The sequence below is a fragment of the Kogia breviceps genome, chromosome 19 (genome assembly GCF_026419965.1).
Source record: "Kogia breviceps isolate mKogBre1 chromosome 19, mKogBre1 haplotype 1, whole genome shotgun sequence".
Classification (NCBI taxonomy): Eukaryota; Metazoa; Chordata; class Mammalia; order Artiodactyla; family Physeteridae; genus Kogia; species Kogia breviceps.
This window is the reverse complement of record NC_081328.1, coordinates 22970760-22990686: the sequence shown is the minus strand read 5'-3', so window position 1 is coordinate 22990686 and position 19927 is coordinate 22970760. Positions and strand designations below refer to the sequence as shown.

The 19927-nt window shown below is 37.7% G+C and overlaps 1 protein-coding gene across 6 annotated transcripts in view; it reads left to right on the top strand.

Moving 5' to 3' along the window:
• Positions 1 to 19927, top strand: part of RPS6KB1 (ribosomal protein S6 kinase B1) — a 44652-nt gene that overhangs the window by 6490 nt on the left and 18235 nt on the right. For 5 of the 6 annotated variants that reach the window (XR_010838260.1, XR_010838261.1, XM_059047733.2 and 2 more), the window contains exons 2-9: positions 1009 to 1058; positions 2285 to 2405; positions 3608 to 3676; positions 13176 to 13323; positions 15600 to 15657; positions 17108 to 17208; positions 19337 to 19427; positions 19611 to 19701. Coding sequence is in view for 4 of the 6 variants with exons in the window: in XM_059047733.2 (XP_058903716.1) it covers positions 1009 to 1058; positions 2285 to 2405; positions 3608 to 3676; positions 13176 to 13323; positions 15600 to 15657; positions 17108 to 17208; positions 19337 to 19427; positions 19611 to 19701 (729 nt within the window). In the remaining 2 variants the exon portion in view is untranslated. Of the gene's footprint in view, positions 1 to 1008; positions 1059 to 2284; positions 2406 to 3607; positions 3677 to 13175; positions 13324 to 15599; positions 15658 to 16288; positions 16413 to 17107; positions 17209 to 19336; positions 19428 to 19610; positions 19702 to 19927 lie in introns of those variants that run through there. The other variant, XM_067021654.1, reaches the window with a different exon arrangement.

The following is a 19927-nucleotide window of genomic DNA, read 5'->3' as shown; positions in this document are numbered from 1 at the left end:
CTGTAGTTACATAAGGTTTATAGCATTATGTTAGTCTTATTATCTTTTTTTTTTTTTTGGTGGTACGCGGGCCTCTCACTGTTGTGGCCTCTCCCGTTGTGGAGCACAGGCTCCAGACGCACAGGCCCAGTGGCCATGGCTCACGGGCCCAGCCGCTCCGTGGCACGTGGGATCCTCCCGGACCGGGGCACGAACCCGTATCCCCTGCATCGGCAGACGGATTCTCAACCACTGTGCCACCAGGGAAACCCCCTAGTCTTATTATCAAAAGCATATCAGAATAGCACTTTTTGTAAATCATTTGATTAACTCATACTTAGAATGTAGTACCTTTAGTTTCATAATATACAAAATACATATTTTGAATAAATGTAATTTTTGAAGGAAAAAAGCACCTTTTTTAAAAAAAAATAAATTTATTTATTTTGTCTTTGGCTGTGTTGGGTCTTCGTTGCTGCCACACGGGCTTTCTCTAGTTGTGACGAGCAGGGGCTACTCTACGTTGCGGCGCACAGGCTTCTCATTGTGGTGGCTTCTCTTGTTGCGGAGCACAGGCTCTAGGTGCCCAGGCTTCAGTAGTTGTGGCACACAGGCTCAGTAGTTGTGGCTCTCGGGTTCTAGAGTGCAGGCTCAGTCGTTGTGGCTCACGGCTTTAGTTGCTCCATGGCATGTGGGATCTTCCTGGACCACGGATTGAACCCGTGTCCCCTGTACTGGCAGGCAAATTCTTAACCACTGAGCCACCAGGGAAGCCCAATCTCCTGGTTTTGTTTGTAGATCTTTGATGCGTAGCATCTGTAGCTTAGTTGTCACATAAAAGTGAAGTCCCATAGTATTGTTTGTGTACCTTATTTTGTTCATCACCACACTTACCTGTTATTAAAGTATACAGAATTTGTAAGCTGGTTTATTTCGTTCATTGTCCTTCAGTAATGGGGTGAAGCAGTAAATTCTCTAATTCCTTGTTTATGAGGTTATTTACTTTTAAAACTTTAACATATTTTTCAGGGTCAGTTAAATGAAAGCATGGACCATGGGGGAGTTGGACCATATGAACTGTAAGTTTATATGAAAAGGTTTCACTGTGCTGTCTTTCTTTTATGTAGTTTATAGCCATCATGTGATTTCAATAACCTGTTTTAAAATATTTAGTCATATATACAGACTTGGTTTATTGAGTTTGGCACCAATATAATAACATATCTGGGGTTTTGAGATCATGTATGCATTTTGAGAAAAAGATTATTCAAATTTAGAGTATACTGAATATGAGTCTGCATGTGTTAGGAACTTTTATTAGTTTAATATAGAGAACCACCTTTTCCTACTGAAAAAATAAAAATTTTAGAAATGCTCCCCAAATCAAATGCTTTTTTAAAAAAAATACTTATTTATATATTTACTTGGCTGTGTCGGGTCTTAGTTGAGGCACGCGGGATCTTCATTTCGGCACGTGGGATCTTTAGGTGCGGCATGCGAACTCTTAGTTGTGGCATGTTCCCTGACCAGGGATCAAACCCGGGCCCCCTGCAATGGGAGTGCAGAGTCTTAGCCACTGGACCACCAGGGAAGTCCTTCAAATGCTTCTTATTTTGCTTGTAATACATCATCCAAACAGAGATCTGTTCAATCTTATGTCATTTTAGGCAAGCTTCATTAGGTGAGTATGGTGTTTAGTCTGCTTTGTACCCCATCTTCAAGTAAAAAGCCTTGGATTGTGGGGAGACTGAGAAGATCACTCATATAGAAAGCATTTAAGTGACAGATAAATTGCCTCCCTTTTTGGAGTCTTTAAATTAAGCAGATGTGGAAAGATGCATGGATATAATTTATTAGCAAGAATTTTTAGCTAAAGACTTGAACTAATTGGGTACCTTTAGAAAGCTCTCATTTTCTGCTGAAGTTGCCAAATGAAGTTGGATAATAGCTGATCTCATAGACATTTTGAATGAACTAAATTTGAGTAACTAGAAGACTTTTTTCCCTTTGTCAGCTTAATAAACGTGTTCTAATTTATCTCAGTTTGGGGATGCTTGATGCTTATGAAAATAAATAATCAATAGCATGTTCTGTAAACAAGCAGATAAGCAAACAGTTATCAAGCCATCCTAATCTTGACCTACCATGTCATTGAATCATTAGTTTACTTAGAACACAGATACTATATTTGTTATCATGCACCTTTTTCCTTTTACTTAATTGGATTATAATTCTCTTTCTAACAGTATGCTAAAGGTAATTCAACTTTTTGCAAATTTACTTTTGGCTTTGCTTTTCTTCCCAGTGGCATGGAGCATTGTGAGAAATTTGAAATCTCAGAAACTAGTGTGAACAGAGGGCCAGAAAAAATCAGACCAGAATGTTTTGAGCTACTTCGAGTACTTGGTAAAGGGGGCTATGGAAAGGTAGGAAGTATTTTGAAATGAGAGCTGTTGTTTGTCTTGTGTGGATTAATTTTTATACCCTGATTCCAGCAGTACTCTTCAATCTTTGTTAGCTATCAACAAAGGATATGATCACTTACCTGGTATTATTTGAGGGCTATACAGAAGTTCTCCTTTTCCTACCACCAGTCACATAAAAGCCTGGCACACTGTAGGCACTCGTCAATATTTGTGGAATAAATAAATATGCAGCTGTGCCAGGCAAAGTCTGCTATTAGAGGATTCATTCCTTCCTTTGGTTAAATGGTACCATCTATTGGTATCCTTTAAAAAAAAAACAAACTACTGCTTACTTTCAAGAGGCATGGCACACTAAATTGGTATCTGTTACTGAGACCTTAATCTAAATTAGTTTTCTTTGACCTGCAATATTTGGAGCAATAGAGTTAGGGAAGCTGAAGAATATAAGAGGGGAGAAGAAAAATGAAGAGAACCTCTTAGTTTCATAGTTTTGCCAGAGGCTTTCTAATTTAAGACCTCACCTCTGTGTGTTCTGCCCAAGAAAATTTATACCGTGCCATTCTCTATCAAAAGACAGAATTTGGATAACATTTTAGAGTTAGGATTAAGCTTGAGAACTATTTATGCTATCGTGTAATGTTCATTTTTGCAAAACATGGCATTTTTAGTTTATTCTTAGGCTTAAGGACATATTCTAATATGTTCTAATCATCTTGAATGTGTAACACATGCACTGTGAATCAGACATTTTAGCTGTTGCATGAAAATGTATTATAGCTAGTCATTTTAGGGAATAGGTAATTGCTGTCAGCTGTTATTAAATAGTTATATGTGAAGCATCCCTGAGAATTTATGAAATATTTTATAATTTCTGTGTGTCTGGGAAACCTGATTGTAGCTTTTTCTATGCAAACTTGGATTTTTTAAGTAACACCGAGTGCTTGTTATAAGATGGTCATTGCCCAGCTTTACCACCAGATGTCAGCAAACCAGACAGGAAAGTCCCATGTTGTGTAACACTTTTCACTACTAGATCTTTAATATAATCTCTTAGCTCATCATTTTTGTACACAGTCCTTCATGGTACTGGTTTTTGTAAGAATATACACTGCTATATCATTTGTTTCTTACAAGTAGGAATTAAGGGATTGTGACTAGCATAGTTTAGCTTTTAGTAACACACACTTTTATTTTTCATCTAGGTTTTTCAAGTACGAAAAGTAACAGGAGCAAATACCGGGAAAATATTTGCCATGAAGGTGCTTAAAAAGGTGATTTCTCCCCTCCTCCTCAACTATATTCTTAATTGCTATAAAATCCATATTTTGGTCTAAAATTCTCAGTCAAAAAACGTATTTCTAACACAATTATAAGTCTTCTTGGAATGTGGGAGACACTTCATTATTGTTATTCTTGTTTTATTCTGCTTGGTGAGTGTGGAGAGGAGAGCTGTTGCAATTCTCCTCTGAGGTAACTCTTTTAACCCTTTGTTCTGGCCTCTGTATTTCTAAGTAATAAGCAAGTTCTGCTATGACTTAATTCAGTAGTTTTAGAATTATGTATTGACTTCCTATTTTATTCTTTTTTACTCTTCCTTTTTCCTATCCTCATCTTGCTTCATTTTCTTTCAGTCTTCTATTGTCTTCTCACACCTTCCATCAACTCTGTAAAACACCTTTTGGGCCAGTGTTCTATGATCACACTTATTAGATAATTTACTAGTTCCATTTATTTTCCTAGAGACATCCCATAGGAACCTTCTGTCCTCCTGTTCTCACCTGTACTGATAGTTATCTAGGCATAGCTATCATTACTAGACTTTCCCTGCACCACAATCCTTGGAATCCTCCTGACTCCTTCAGTGTTGGATCTTTGGTTCCTGGATTCCATATGTTCCTTTTTCTTAGTTTGTGTCTCGTTCCCTTGCTTTGGTGACCATTTACTGGTGGGTTCCTGAGGAACTGAATCAAGGTAAATTTGGGGGGAAATATTGCGTATTTGAAAATTTTCTTATTATATTCTTATACTTGTTTGTATGGATGCAGTTTTGAAGTTGAAAATCATTTTCACACAGGATTTTGCTCCATTTTCGTCTAGCTTTCAGTATTTCTGTTCATTGCCATTCTGATTCCCAATCCTTTATAGATCTATTTTTCTTTAAAATATTTAACATTTTCTTTTTATTTTTAATGTTCTCAATTTTTGCAGTGATGTGTCTTGCTTTGATTCTTATTATTTATTTTTACTCTTTCAATCTTGAAAGTTTCAGTCTTGTAGCTCCAGGAAATTTTCTTTTATCTCTGATAATTTTCCCCCTATTGGTTTCTTTTCTTGGAATTGCATTTACTTGGATGTTGGACCTCCTAGACTGATCATCTATTTTTCTTACCTTTCTGTTTGTCCAGTTCTTTATCTTTTTGTTTACTTTCTGAGAGTTTTCTAGAAATTTATTTTCTAATCATTTTACAGATTTTTTTTTTTTTTTTTTTTGGCTGTGCCATGCAGCTTGTGGGATCTGAGTTCCCAGACCAGGGATCAAACGTGGGTTCCTGGCAATGCAAGCACGGAGTCTTTTAACCACTGGACTGCCAGGGAATTCCCTTACTGATTTTTTTTTAAACTATCATATTTGTGGTTCCCCAAAGCTCTTTTTATTTTTTCTTTTTATAGCAACCTATTTTGTGAGTGCAGTATCTTTTATTTCTCAGAGGGTTTTAATTATAAATTCTTTGAAATGTTCTTTTGTTCCATGCATGTGTCTCTTTTCTAAGTTCCTATTTTCTTTGACTTTGATTTAGTGGTTTTTTGCCATGTCAGAGGCCTTCTTTAGATGGTTGGTGTCCTTTAAGAGTGGAACTCTGAAAAGCTGATCAGAAGTTATATGTGTGTAGGCTTCTCTGTAGTGCAGTCATGAGATTAGCTGGCAGTTGACTAAGAACTTCCAAATATCAGTGTCTGAAGGTCTTTTTTCTGGTATGGATCAGTTGGTACTGAGAAAGATCCTCTATTCTCTTGCCTAGAAAAAGCATTTTGGAGCTGGATGACAGAGAGGAGATGGAGATCTCACCTTTCAACACCACATTTTCACTGAAGTCACTTTTTTTGTTTGTTTTGTTTTTAATTTTATTGAAGTATAGTTGATTTACAATGTTATGTTAATTTCTGCTGTACAGCAAAGTGATTCAGTCGCACATATATATATTCTTTCTCATCCATTATGGTTTATCACAGAATATTTATTAAAGTTCCCTGTGCTATACAGTAGGACCTTGTTGTTTATCCATCCTATATATACTAGTTTGCATCCGCTAATCCCAAACTGTGAAATATCATCCCTCCCGCACTGCCCTCCTTGGCAACCACAAGTCTGTTCTCTATGTCTGTGAGTCTGTTTCTGTTTCTTAGATAAGTTTATTTGTGTCATATTTTAGATTCCACATACAAGTGATATCATATGGTATTTGTCTTTGTCTGACTCACTTTGCTTAGTATGATAATATCTAGGTCATCCATGTTTCTGCAAATAGCATTATTTTATTCTTTTTTATGGCTGAGTAATGAAGTCACGTTTTTACTTTAGCACTGTACTCTGTATCTGATCCTTCACTCTTTTTTTTTCTGGACACTACATCTCTCTAAGAAGTAGTTCCCTGGCTGGTTAGTATGGGATGGGAATCTTGTTGGTCTATCTGTTCCTTATAGAGACTTTCAGATAATCTCCCTGTTTTCAGTCTTCCACCTTCTGCCTTCTGCAGTCCCTAATGATTCCAGTTTTTTTCCTTTCTTTCCTTTTATTTTTGCTTCTAATTTTTGAACCCTGCTAGGGTTCTATAGATGGATTCAACTTCTTTTGTTATGCCTCTTTGCAGGCATTTAGGTTTGATCATACCCCAGTATACTAAGTCATGCACTATTGCTTTATCCCCACTCTGTCTTCACCTTTTGAGATGTGGAGTTACATGTGTTTCTTAGTTTTATTGAAGATGGATTATGTATGTTTGGTTTCTTGTTCTTTTTGTTTGAGATTGATTTCTGAAAAGAGCTCACTGTCTTAAAACAAATCTTAGTAGAAAACTATATTAAAAGACAATCAAAATGACTTTTTAAAAAAATTATAGCATTTGTAATATTTTGGTCCTATCTTCTTCCTGATTTTTACTTAAGCTGTACAAATGACTTCCTAATTTAATTTAATTTTTTTTTTTTTTTTGGCTGCATTGGGTCTTCGTTGCTGCATGCAGGCTTTCTCTACTTGTGGCGAGCAGGGGCTACTCTTCGCTGCAGTCCACGGGCTTCTCGTTACAGTGGCTTCTGTTGTTGTGGAGCACGGGCTGTAGGGCACGTGGGCTTCAGTAGTTGTGGCACGCAGGCTCAGTAGCTGTGGCACGCAGGCTCAGTAGTTGTGGCTCGCAGGCTCTAGAGTGCAGGCTCAGTCATTGTGATGCACAGCATTAGTTGCTCCACGGTATGTGGGATCTTCCCGGACCAGGGTTCGAACCCGTGTCCCCTGCATTGGCAGGTGGATTCTTAACCACTGTGCCACCAGGGAAGTCCCCATAATTATATCTTAAGTGAAGTATGTTTCTGGCACTGGTATCTTTAATGGAAAGAAGAGGGTGGTATCTTTTTTTTTTTTTTTTTTTTGCGGTATGTGGGCCTCTTACTGTTGTGGCCTCTCTCGTTGCGGAGCACAGGCTCCGGACACACAGGCTCAGTGGCCATGGCTCACGGGCACAGCTGCTCCGTGGCATGTGGGATCTTCCCGGACCAGGGCACGAACCCATGTCCCCTGCATTGGCAGGCGGACTCTCAACCACTGCGCCACCAGGGACACCCCCTGGTTTTTTATTGTTGTTGTTTTTTGTTTGTTTTGTTTTTTGGGGGGTGGAATCTTTAATAGAAAGAAGAGGGTGTTGGTTTTTTTTTTTTATATATACTGATGGTGAGTGGGTGTGGTATATTGGAAAATCCATAGACCTAATTACTTCTAATTGTCAAGCTTCCTTTTTGTGCCCAGGCATCTAAAACCTAACTTGCTTGCCTCTCCTTTTGCTTAGTTACCATTCCTTCCCACTGTTTGTTTTTGCTTTCCCCAAGCCTGCCTAGATTCTTTCCTTGAGCAAAGAGCACTGTCTCATTCTTTCCTTGCTGTTCCTGAAAACAAGCTTACAGCAGAAAATAATGAAAGTGAAAAGGTTGCTAGGGTTAGATCCAAGGTTTTAATTTCTAAATCCCTAGGTAAGATGACTGTGTACTCCCATTGAGTTTCTTCTTTTGATTTTGTTATCCTTAAAGCAGAGTACTAACCCTCTTGACCTGAGTATGTGGTAAGAATATACCTCTTTCTAGCCTTAAAGATGAAATCAGAGTAAACCAGATGTCCCCTTGTCTTAAATGAGTTGCTTACATCTGGACAGTCTGTCTAGATTTAGCACTTCTAGGATTGTTTACTCATTATGAGAAGGGTCCCATTTGGGTACTTGTTCATGGTGGAAAGTTGAGGAAAGACTATTTCCAACAACTATCTCTCTACCCTACCCATTGCAACAAAAATGTACTCTGGAAGCAAAATACTATTGCCCATGGCATTAGTTCAGCTCACACTGTAAATTTTAGAACCTTTGGCCAAAGGCTTGTGACTCACAGATTGGTCATTCTTCTTTCATTCCTTCTTTTATTGAACCAACTGAGACTCTCCAGTGTGCCAGGCATTATGCTAGACATTAGGATTTAGCACTTGAGACAAATGTAGTCTCTGCCTCTTGCTTTGCTCACTGTGTAATTCAAGGGAAGAACTGATAAGCTTATCCTTGCAATTTCTCCTCTACTCTGGTCAAACCCTTTTCCACTTTGAGGTTTAAGCCTATACTGCTTTCCTTTTCAGTCTTTTTTCCCCTACTCCCAAGTCTTATTGCCCTGGTATGTTCCATGTCCTTGTACTAAATAAGTAATCAATTGCCTAGCCTTCTAATTCCTGTTGATCCCAACTCCGTCAGCATTCACCTCCATTCCACTTCTCCAGCCCCCATAGCTGTAATCTCCACCCCTGAAACATTGGACTATAATAGAGCAGTAACATTCTCACTTATTTATTCCCACAATGCCTGGTCTTTGGTCCTAAGCCCTTTTAGTGCTTTGATCTTTGTTTCTTCTTCAAGTTCTTAGCCCCGTTCTAATTTCAGTTTATTCCTAATCTAGCCTAATCAGCATGATCTGCCACTTCAGTCACCTGCTATCCCACTGACCTTATGTTCAGGAAAGTTCTAATCTAATCAGTTTGTTAGTGCTCCTTTATTCCTATATCTCAGTTACTGAACATCACTGGCAGAAATCACACAAACTTTTAAATGGCTACTGGGACAAATTCATAGTCCCGAACTCATGTGGACGCTTAGAACTCACCAAATGTCCCTAGACAACTCCTTGCATCGTCTACAACTATTAGGGCCTTTACTATCGGTCCCACTATTCTTTTTTAGCAGACTGCCTCTCTTTCTATTTGAGGCTGTCAGATATGATTCCCTTCATCTTCCTGTTCTAATCCTTGTCCCCAGTACCATATTGTCTACATTTTCACCTGTCTTTACTTCTCTCTCTCCAGGCTTAGTGGGAAATGTGTTCCTCCTTCTTTCCAAGGCTAAACCCTCTCTTTATGTTTTGGATCCTATCACTTTCTGCCTGTTCAGGGTCTTTGTCACTTCTGCCTCTTTTTTCCATCCTCTATCCTTCTTTCTTTATATAAATATATTCATGTCTTTGCTGTATTTAGAAAACAAATCCTTCCTTCACTCGAGGTCTAGTGTAGCTTCCAGTCTCTTCCTTTCATAGCTGAATTTCTTGAGAAGTCATGTTTTATTATTTTTTTCACTCACTATATTTTGACTTCACAACTCTACTATTTTGATGAAATGCTTGTCTCCTACATCACCAGTGATCTCCTAATTGCTGAATCCAGTGGTCTTTACTTAACTCATCCTTAATTTACCTCTCTGTTACATTGAAGCTATTGACCACAGCATTTTGAAACTACGCTCCCTTGACTTCTATGATTCTTCTTTACTATTTCTTCATCCTCTCTTCTTGGCCTCTTCTCAGACTTTCTCAAAATTATTTATTTAAAAAATTTAAACCTCCTGAACAGTTAAAAAATAATGCATCTTTGAAATTTTTCAAACTTTCCAAAGAGTTACAAGAATAGTACAGTGATAACCACTTGTTAAGTTTGCCATATTTTCTTTGTCTGCCCCTCCCTCAGTTTCTCCTCTCTCAGTATGTATGTGTGTGTATATTCAAAGTTAATTTTTTTGGTATACAACTTGAAAGTTATTTGTAGACATGGCACTTCGCCCTTAAATTCTTTAGTATGTATCTCTTAAGAATAAGGGCATTACATACATAGCTACAATGTAATTGTCATATTTGGGAAATTTAACATTGACATACTATACTGTTTTCTAATACATTGTCCATACTCAGACTTCCCCAGTTGTGTCAATAATCTCCTTTATATCTATTTTGTTTTGTTTTTAACATCCAGGATTTAATCAAGGATCACACATTGCATTGAGTAGCCCTGTATCTTTAGTTTCCTTTACTGTAGAGTACTGTGTCTTTAGTTTCTTTTACTTTAGTTTCTTTTACTTTTGTGTCATTCGTGACATTGACATTTTTTGAAGACTGGGCCAGTTGTTTTGCAGAGTATCCCTAATTTGGATAGGGTTCATTGTTTCCTCATGAAAACACTTAAATTTTAAATTTAGGTTAAATGCTTTCTGCAGGAATATTTTACAGGAGCATTGTGTCCTCAGTGCATGGGCTCAGGAAGCACATAATGTTGGTCTGTCTCATTATTTGGTGAGACTGAATTTGATCACTTTGTTAAGGTGGTGTCCACCAAACTTCCCATTCCGATACCTTTTTCCCTCTATAATTAAAAAGTGTCTATGGAATGAAAGTTAGCGATTGTGTTAATATTCTGTCCTAATGAATCTTCTACACCCAATGGTTTTATTATCCATTGTCTCTTAACCAAATCAGATAATACTCTGGTGATTATAAAATGGAGACTTTTCTATTTTTTATCATTTTTTTCTATATTGTCATTCTTCTGTAAAGAAGAGCTTTTCATACTTGCTTTTTAAAATTTAATTTTTTGAAATAGTACGGACATTTTTTCAGTGTGTTATCCATTTCTTTCATTATTCAAATTTTGGTCCGCAAATTTTCCCAGTTTTTGTTAGAGACAGCTCTGTTAAGATGGCTTCTGTGTCCTTTTAACATATCCCTGTTCGTTTTTGAGTAGTTCCTTACTTTCTGTATAACAGCGTGCTCCAGGTTTGCCTTGCACTATCCCTGACCCTGGCCTAGAACCATCTGATTCTCCATGGAACCCTGTTTTTTTTTTTGTAGAGAAACCAAGATGTGTGGGTGCCAAGCTATACTTTTTGCTACTGAAGTCTCATTGTTTCTGGCTCTTTCAGTACACAGAGCTAGGAAGTTTTGTTTTTGTTTTAAATCATGGCTTCATATTGATATTCCTAATTTCAGTCCAATTCCGTAGGGTTCTTCTTTCCTCGGCATACATTTTCATCTCTGTTTTTCCACAGTGAGCAAAGCCTGGTAACAGCATTAGTACATTTACTCATTTGCATAGTTGTGCAATGTATGCATAATAGTTTGAGAATTATAATACCAATACTATGAGTAGCTACAAATCTACTAAGTGTGGTTTAAGATTTTTTTGGTAATTTTTGTTATGCTTACATATGTGTCACTAAGAATGTTCAGTGTAAAGTTATTTAAGTATCTTTATTTTCCTTTTGTGGTAAAATTATCAAAGTAATAGTCAATTAAATTTATGTATTTCTGTTGTATTCAATTTTATTTCCCTCCCCCATCCAGATTTAATTTTATTTTTGAAATGTATAAAACATTAACATGGTTCAGAATTTAATAATCACAATAATGGTATTTGATTTAGGTAAGAAAAGAAATGAATAATAAAACCCTTCAGGTTTTGCTCAGAGGTCCCATTCCCTTTCCTGCCTTTCCACTGTCATTAGCTTTTTTTTTTTTTTTAAATAGGTTTCTTGTTGGGATGTTTTATGTTATGTTATATTATTTTTTTGGCCATGCCACATGGCATGTGGGATCTTAGTTCCCCAACTAGGGATTGGCCCTGGGCCCTTGGCAGTGAGAGCACCGAGTCCTGACCTCTGGACCGCCAGGGAATTCCCTGTATCATTAGCTTTTGGCTGAATTTAGGTGTGCTCATTATTGCAGATATAAGCATGTACCTATTATATATATTCTTATTTCCATCGTTACACAAAAGGTAGCATACTGTGTTACTGCTGTGCCATATATGCTCTTTTGCACCTTGCTTTCAGAGATGTTCCTCATTCTTTTTATAGCTTTTTTACACAGGGTTTTCATGCAGTATCCTATGCATGGGCATTTAGGTTGTTTCTAATGTTTCACTTTTACAAATAATATTGCAACTAATGGCCACGTATATATGCTTTTTCATGTTACTAGAGGTGTACAAGAACTTAGAATTTAAGACTTAGCATGTCCAAAGCAATATATCATTTCCCAAAACTTTTTTCTTTGTTTCCAGTCCCTGGTATTGAATGACACCATTACTTACACAGAAACCATGGTATCATCATTTCTTCTCATATCTCATTAGTCAGCTAATGATGCACTTTTACCCTTTTTTCCCCCACCTTCATTTTCTTAGTTACAGGTTTTACTTCTTGCTTAGTTTACTAGCCTTCTAACTGGTGTCATTTCTTCCCTAATACTTCACACTGCTACTAGAACTGTCTTTCTTAAAGCCAAAGGCTATTCATTTATCTTACCTCAGCATTTCTCCTCTGCCTCTAAAATAAGATTCAAATGCCTTTGCCTAGATGCCCAAGCCTTCCATTTCCTATATGTCCAGCCTAATACATGTCCTAACCACTTCTAACCATACTGAACTACTTTTAGATCCTTAAGACATGTCCCGTCCTGTCAAGCCTCTTTTGCACTAGGAATGCCTTTTTTTTTTTTTTTTTACCCTCTACATTTCATCTTAATAACTTTTTTTTTTTTTTTTTTTTTTTTTTTGCGGTATGCGGGCCTCTCACTGTTGTGGCCTCTCCCGTTGCGGAGCACAGGCTCCGGACGCACAGGCTCAGCGGCCATGGCTCACGGGCTTAGTTGCTCCGCGGCATGTGGGATCTTCCCGGACCAGGGCACGAACCCGTGTCTCCTGCATCGGCAGGCGGATTCTCAACCACTGCGCCACTAGGGAAGCCCAATAACTTTTTATGATACAGCTTAGGTATCTCCACCTCCAGGAACACTTCTTGCCAGGTCAGATGTAGTTCTCATGGCACCTTGTGCTTAGCTCCATTGACTCATGTCTCTTCCCTGGGACTTTGGGCTCCTGTGGGCTAGAGACTCCTTCTGTTGGTTCTGCTTTCTTGTTAAGAGCCTGTAAAATAGTAGACATTCAGCAGTTAGTGACTATATGAATAAAATTGATCTGTTTACATTAAAACAGATTATTTAGGTTTTCATTTACATGTTTACTACAAAAAATCCAAACAGTGCAGATGTGTATAAGAAGTGAATGTCTTCCATTACCCCTATCTCAGTCTCCAGTGGGAACTCTGATTAATAGTTTAATGTTGGCAAGAAAAGCACAAAATAGATTTTCCAGTTACTATAGGATAAAAATGTCTACTACTTTGTTCTTATAGATCATCTCTTTTCCTTTAGGCAATGATAGTAAGAAATGCTAAAGATACAGCTCATACAAAAGCAGAACGGAATATTCTGGAGGAAGTAAAGCATCCCTTCATTGTGGATTTAATTTATGCCTTTCAGACTGGTGGAAAACTCTACCTCATCCTAGAGTATCTCAGCGGTCAGTACACAGCTTGGTGTAATTATTTGCATTAGCTCCAGAAACTTGGTCAAAACATTATTTTCCAATAGAAAAATGCTTTTTCCCAATGTGACCAAATAGTTCTTAAAATTGACATAAGGAATTCAGATGTGATGAAATGTTTCTTTTTTGCAGACAAATGTGAAGGAAACTTTAAAGGTTAAGTCTTTTTCCCCATCTGTAATATTTTATCTTAATCCCATTGTAATCAATTAAAATAGCAAATAGCTAATTGATAGCTATTAAATTGACTACACTTGGGTAAGATAATATAATTCAAATAAACGACTGATTTATTTTTTTCTAAACTGACATGGAAAACTTAGAGTGTTATTTAAGGTAATGAGTATTCTTGGTATTGCATCTTTTTTTTTTTTTTTTTTTTGCGGTACAGGGGCCTCTCACTGTTGAGGCCTCTCCCTCTGCGGAGCACAGGCTCTGGACGCGCAGGCTCAGTGGCCATGGCTCACGGGCCCAGCCGCTCTGCGGCATGTGGGATCTTCCCGGACCGGGGCACGAACCCGCGTCCCCTGTATCGGCAGGCGGACTCTCAACCACTGCGCCACCAGGGAAGCCCCTTGGTATTGCATCTTTAAACAGAAGAGTTTTTTGTTTAATGTAGTCTTATTGATAGATTTTGCAGTTTACATTGGAAATCACCCACCTTTTCCAGGGCTTACCGTCTCCTAGGAATTTGTGGTACTCCATAGCATTTCAAGATCACAGGTTATGTATTTCCAGCAAACACACTTGTTTTCTGAAAAACAGATTTCACAAGAGCCTGTAACATGGAACAGAAAGTTGCAGAATTTAGTCACTTTTTTGTGAGTTTTTTTCTTGTACCTTTATTTTAACATAGTTTCCGATTTCCACAAAAAAGTTGTAAGAACAGGACAAAGAATTCCCAAGAACTCTTCACCTAGATTCCCGAAGTGTTATCATTTTACCACATTGTTTTGTTTCATCATTCTCTTTCTCTCCCTCTCTGTATATGTACGTGTGTATATAGATGTATATATACACACAGATATGTGTATATATATTCATAATTTTTTTTCCTGAACTATTTAAGAGAATGTCACAGACATGATTTCCCTTTACCCCTAAATACTTCAATGTATATTTTTCTAAAATTAACGACAGTATCTTACATAACTGTACTAGAATTATCAAAATAGGAAATTAACATTAATACAATAATCTCTCAGTTTCCTTTAATCTGGAACAGTTCCTCAGTCTTTCTTTGTCTTTCATGACCTTGACATTTTTGAAAAGTACAGTTTAGTTACTTTGTAGAATGCATCAATTTGGGCTTATATGGTGTTTCCTCAGGATTAGATTCAGGTTATGCATTTTTGGGAGGACCATCGAAGTGACATTGTGTCCTTCTCTGTGTATCAGAGCAAGAGGTACATGATTGTATCTTTGTTCCATTACTGTTGATGTTAACTTTGATCATATGTATAAGGTGATGTCTGCCAGTTTTTTTTTTCTGGTGAAATTTTCCTTTTGTAATTAGTAAGTATCTTAGGAGATACTTTGAAATTATTTAAATATCTCATCTCTCACCAAGCTTTCACATACAGTTTTAGCATCCATTGATTCTTGCCTGAAACAATTGACTATGATGATTGCCAAGTGATTTTTCTTATTCCATCATGGCTTCTTCATTTATTATTTGGCATTCTGCTGTAACGAAGAGCTTTCCATTTATCTATTCACTGATTTACATCATTGTGGACTCATGGATTCTAAGATTTTTCAGTAGGATATCACACTTTATTATCATTGTTTATTTTGATATTCAAATAGTGCCATACTATTTACAAGGACATTGCCAAATTCATGCAGTTTAAGAGTTCTAAAAACGTGGAATATGGGCATTCACTAATTTGCAAGGATGGTTTAATTACATAGTAACATTTTTCTATATGCTGGTAAAATGTTAGAGAAGCTTTAATCAAGATTTTTTTCTTTAACCGCAGGTCTGGAATCTGTAAATATTTTGAAGTTTATAGGTGTAAAACCTAGAATTCGAAAACTTGTATATTTCACATAAGAATAAGAACACTGCTAAAAATGGAATCCTGAGGACTTAGTTTTAAACCTGTAATTTTTAGGATCTGTTTTTTATTTTTAAAGGGTTGATGTCTTTTAATTATGGCTAAAAGGAAAGCACAAACCTTCTCATTAGAAATGGATTGTTGGAAAAAAAAGATTGTTTTGTTTCTAATGTCTTTTTCTTTTCTTTACAGGAGGAGAATTATTTATGCAGTTAGAAAGAGAAGGAATATTTATGGAAGACACAGCCTGGTAAGTGAAGTTTTTGTGGTTGTATGGATTCAGGTAATAATTCATATAATTAAAAGCAAAGTCCTGTTCCCACTGTGGGCAGCCAGATGATTCAATAAATTGTTCTGGAGCCAGTTGGTCACTCAGGACTCTAAGAGGGAGGAGCAGCTTTGGGACCTGGCAGCCACTGGAGGTCACATCATTCCTTTGCCCCCAGGCTTTGGGTGGAACGTTCTTCACACCAGTTCCAAACAGAACCATTCTCACTGGGGCTTTCTTTCCTTGAATTGGTAAGCTGCCTGCCTTGGCTCTGGGTGAGTGTGGTTTTCCAGTGAAACTTTATGTGTGGAGCAATGGAAAGTATCAGAAATCATCTCTTTTTTTGGAGACTTTCCAGTTCCCAAGGTGCAGTCTTAGGGAGGTGATAAGCCTGCACATATCATCTGTGGATTGATTCAATGGCCAGGATGGGATCCACCCTCATATTTCTTAAGATGGCATCTGCTTCAAATTAAAAATATACACACCCTCTTGTGAGATGACAGTATTGGGTAACAATAAATCAGTTTATCCTACACATTAAATGAATAGAAAACACTTAACTGTTTTTTCTACCTTAATTACCAAACTGCATTCCATTGTTTAATTTCAGGCCTTTTCTAACACAGAAGCTGCATTTAAGAGCCTTAGGGATGAAGTGCCCTTTTTTGGAGGAGGCTCTCTGAGCCATGTTGGAGGCTGTGTTTGTGGTCCTGCTGGTTGTGAAACTGCCTCAGTCCTCTAGGACACACCCTCTCCATCCTGGAGTAATCTGCAGGATTGCAACATTGTTATGCAGCCAGTATTGCAGTGCCTTGTGCTTTTCGAATCCAGACAGGGTTGACTCAGCCCTTTATTCTTTTGAGGTAGATAAATTTGAGTGTCACACAGTTTATAGTTGTGGGCTGGCTGGCAAGAGGGAGGGAAGATAACTGGGCAGGAGCTGTATATAAATATGCAGCTGTATTAAGTAAGGGATGCGTGGGCTTCTAAGGGTCAGGTTATAAGGTATTTTTGAAACTAAGACTTGATCTCTGAGAATAACAAAGTTCCTATTTCCTATGGGATTTAAAAATTGGGGGTGGGTGGGAGAAATTTGCTTTGATCTGAATGACTATTGGCCTAGTTCCTACATAGACAGAACAAAACACGACCAGTGACAGTCTGGCATATTCTGGACTTCTTTGCAATTTTAGCAATATGTTCTAATGATGAAATAAAACATTTTATAGTTTCACTAAATGAGTGAAACATAAATGTCTCCATGCCTTTTGGCAGCATCCTATGCCATCTCTTTTCCCCATACCCACCCCCACTCCCACTAATTTGGTCTTTGGTGCATGTCTATTTCGTTCAAGGAATTTTGCTCCATACATAAACTGCTTTGAGTAGATTACTCTTTTTAATTTTATTAAATCACTTTTGTTTCCAGCTTTTACTTGGCAGAAATCTCCATGGCTTTGGGGCATTTACATCAAAAGGGGATCATCTACAGAGACCTGAAGCCGGAGAATATCATGCTTAATCACCAAGGTGGAGATATACTGTAAACAATTCTATAGTAAATAATCATCTTAAAATCTTCCCACACAGGTCATGGTCATTTTCAAAGCCCCATATTTATGCGTCAGTTATTATACATTCCTCCCTCAGAACTTAATAGCATCATGATACTTGTACTTATGGTTGATGAGATTAAAGAGAATTGAGGATAACTGGCCACAACTACCTTTTCTAGTTTAATCCTTACTCTTTATAGCTTGTCATTCTTTTGAAATCCTTACATAAAGTGTGGTGAGCAGGAAGCCAGTCCAAATACTAATTTTGGTTGGTTCCTTAAATTGGAGCGTGAATCTTAACTTTATAAATTGAGTTTTCTTTACTGATGAAATACATAAGTATTAGAAGCAATATTTTTATGATAAATTTTATTAATGCTATAAAAAAGGAAAGGATTAGAATTGAACCAAAATATTTGATATAACTTTGGGGGTAAAATGTTGAGTAGGCATCAGTTTAGTCTTGCTGTCTGCAACAACAACAGACGTAAAAATCAGACAGACTAATATTCTGTGCAGCTATAGCTACAGCAGAGTGAGCCTTGATCATCACTGCATGCTGCTACAGACAGTTCAACTTATGTGAGAGTAATCTGGGCTGGCTAGACTTGGCAATTCACTCACATCCCGAAGGAACAGCCAACCAACTCGGGTATCAGGGGGCTGGTGGCAGCTGCTGATCCTTAGATGTCTATCGAATGATGCAAGAGGTAGTTAATGGTGTTAAATTCTTGTACAGAAAGTGGTTTATGGACAACTGATGCCAGAATAAATGTTTCAGATAGTGGGGGGTTTCTTGCTTTCTTTTCCTTTTTTTTTTGGAGAAATGTACTTAACCACATACATCACGGGTATCTATGTATCTCTCTCTCTCCCGGTTCTGCCCCACTGCCACAAATTTAGATTCTGATTGTGAACTCTAAGGCAAGGGATAGAATAGGGAAGTGACTAGTTAACTTGTTTGATCCATAACCTGAGGGTATCAGGTGGCTCTGTGAGAATAAAGGTCATATTTCTTCTTCTGTGTCATAGTAAAATACACACCTACATTTGAGTTAATAGTCCATTGCCTTTTCTTTTCTCGAAATAAACTTGGAACAGTACGGTCCCTGGGGTTGCTGAACCACTGGATAGCTAATGACAGTTCATTAAAGCTAAACTTGAACTGAGATGTTCTTTGTGTAAGGTGATGAGTTTTTCACTTTCTGGATCAAAGATGATGGTTCCACACCATATAGCAATTTCATTTCTTTTTCCAAACTGCATTGGCAGAATAAGCTAACTTGTTATAGTGACTAAGACTGTTTTAAGAACTGTCAGGTCACAGTTCATGGTGATAAAAGCTATATGTTTGAAGTACAGTGTCACACCTTTGTTTAACCTGCAGAAGATCTTTTTTATGGTCTCTGTATGTAATCCAGACTTCAAGTTTTCCCAGGACTTACTTGCTCAGGATGGTAAAGGATTCTTGGTATAGGTAAAGCTAGAGCCTTAGACAAGCTGTTTTTCACCTTTTTCTCATCTTTGTTTTACCTTTACTAGATAGATTATATCATTGGCAAAGATAATTTTTTTTATTTTGGCTGCTTTGGGTGTTTGTTGCTGCGCACGGGCTTTCTCTAGTTGCGGCAAGCGGGGGCTACTCTTCGTTGCGGTGCGCGGGCTTCTCATTGCGGTGGCTTCTGTTGTTGTAGAGCATGGGCTCTAGGCACATGGGCTTCAGTAGTTGTGACATGCGGGCTCAGTAGTTGTGGCTCGTGGGCTGTAGAGCGCAGGCTCAGTAGTTGTGGTGCACGGGCTTAGTTGCTCCGTGGCATGTGGGATCTTCCCGGACCAGGGCTTGAACCCATGTCTCTTGCATTGGCAGGCGGATTCTTAACTACTGGCCACCAGGGAAGTCCCGGCAAAGATAATTTTGCCCTACCCTTAAAGGGTTATTTAGCATCCCATTTATGGATGGAAACTTGCTAGTTCCTGATGTCTCAAAAAATAAATTGAAGGCAGAAAAAGTAAAATGGAAGGATAGGTTATTGTCTTGTATGATACATTCAAATATTGCACATAGAATTCTCAGAATAACCATCTATAATCTTTCATTGTAGGTCATGTGAAACTAACAGATTTTGGACTATGCAAAGAATCTATTCATGATGGAACAGTCACACACACATTTTGTGGAACAATAGAATACATGTAAGCTGCATGTTCAAAGAAATATTACTGGTTTGGGGATAATGGCTAACTTTTACCTGGTTTAAATAATAGTGTGCTAAATTTTCTGTAGCAACACTTGGTTCTGTAGATTGTTTTAAAAATTTTAATTCAGGTGATAGGCAAATAGTGAATGTTTTAGGCATATTATTTTTCTCCTTGTAGGGCCCCTGAAATCTTGATGAGAAGTGGCCACAATCGTGCTGTGGATTGGTGGAGTCTGGGAGCATTAATGTATGACATGCTGACTGGAGCAGTAGGTGCACAGTTAAAAGCTGCATGTATTATGGTCTGTGCTGAGTAGTTATTAAGTCATTACAGCAAGAGATCTTTCCTGTGCTTTTTGAAAATGTTACCAATGAAGTTATTTTTAAAAAATCTAACACTACTGATGCTTTATTAGTAGTATTATGGGCCTCTGTACTTTTATAAATATTTTCATTTAGATGATCTATGTCATGGCCTGTGGTCCTGCGAAACAG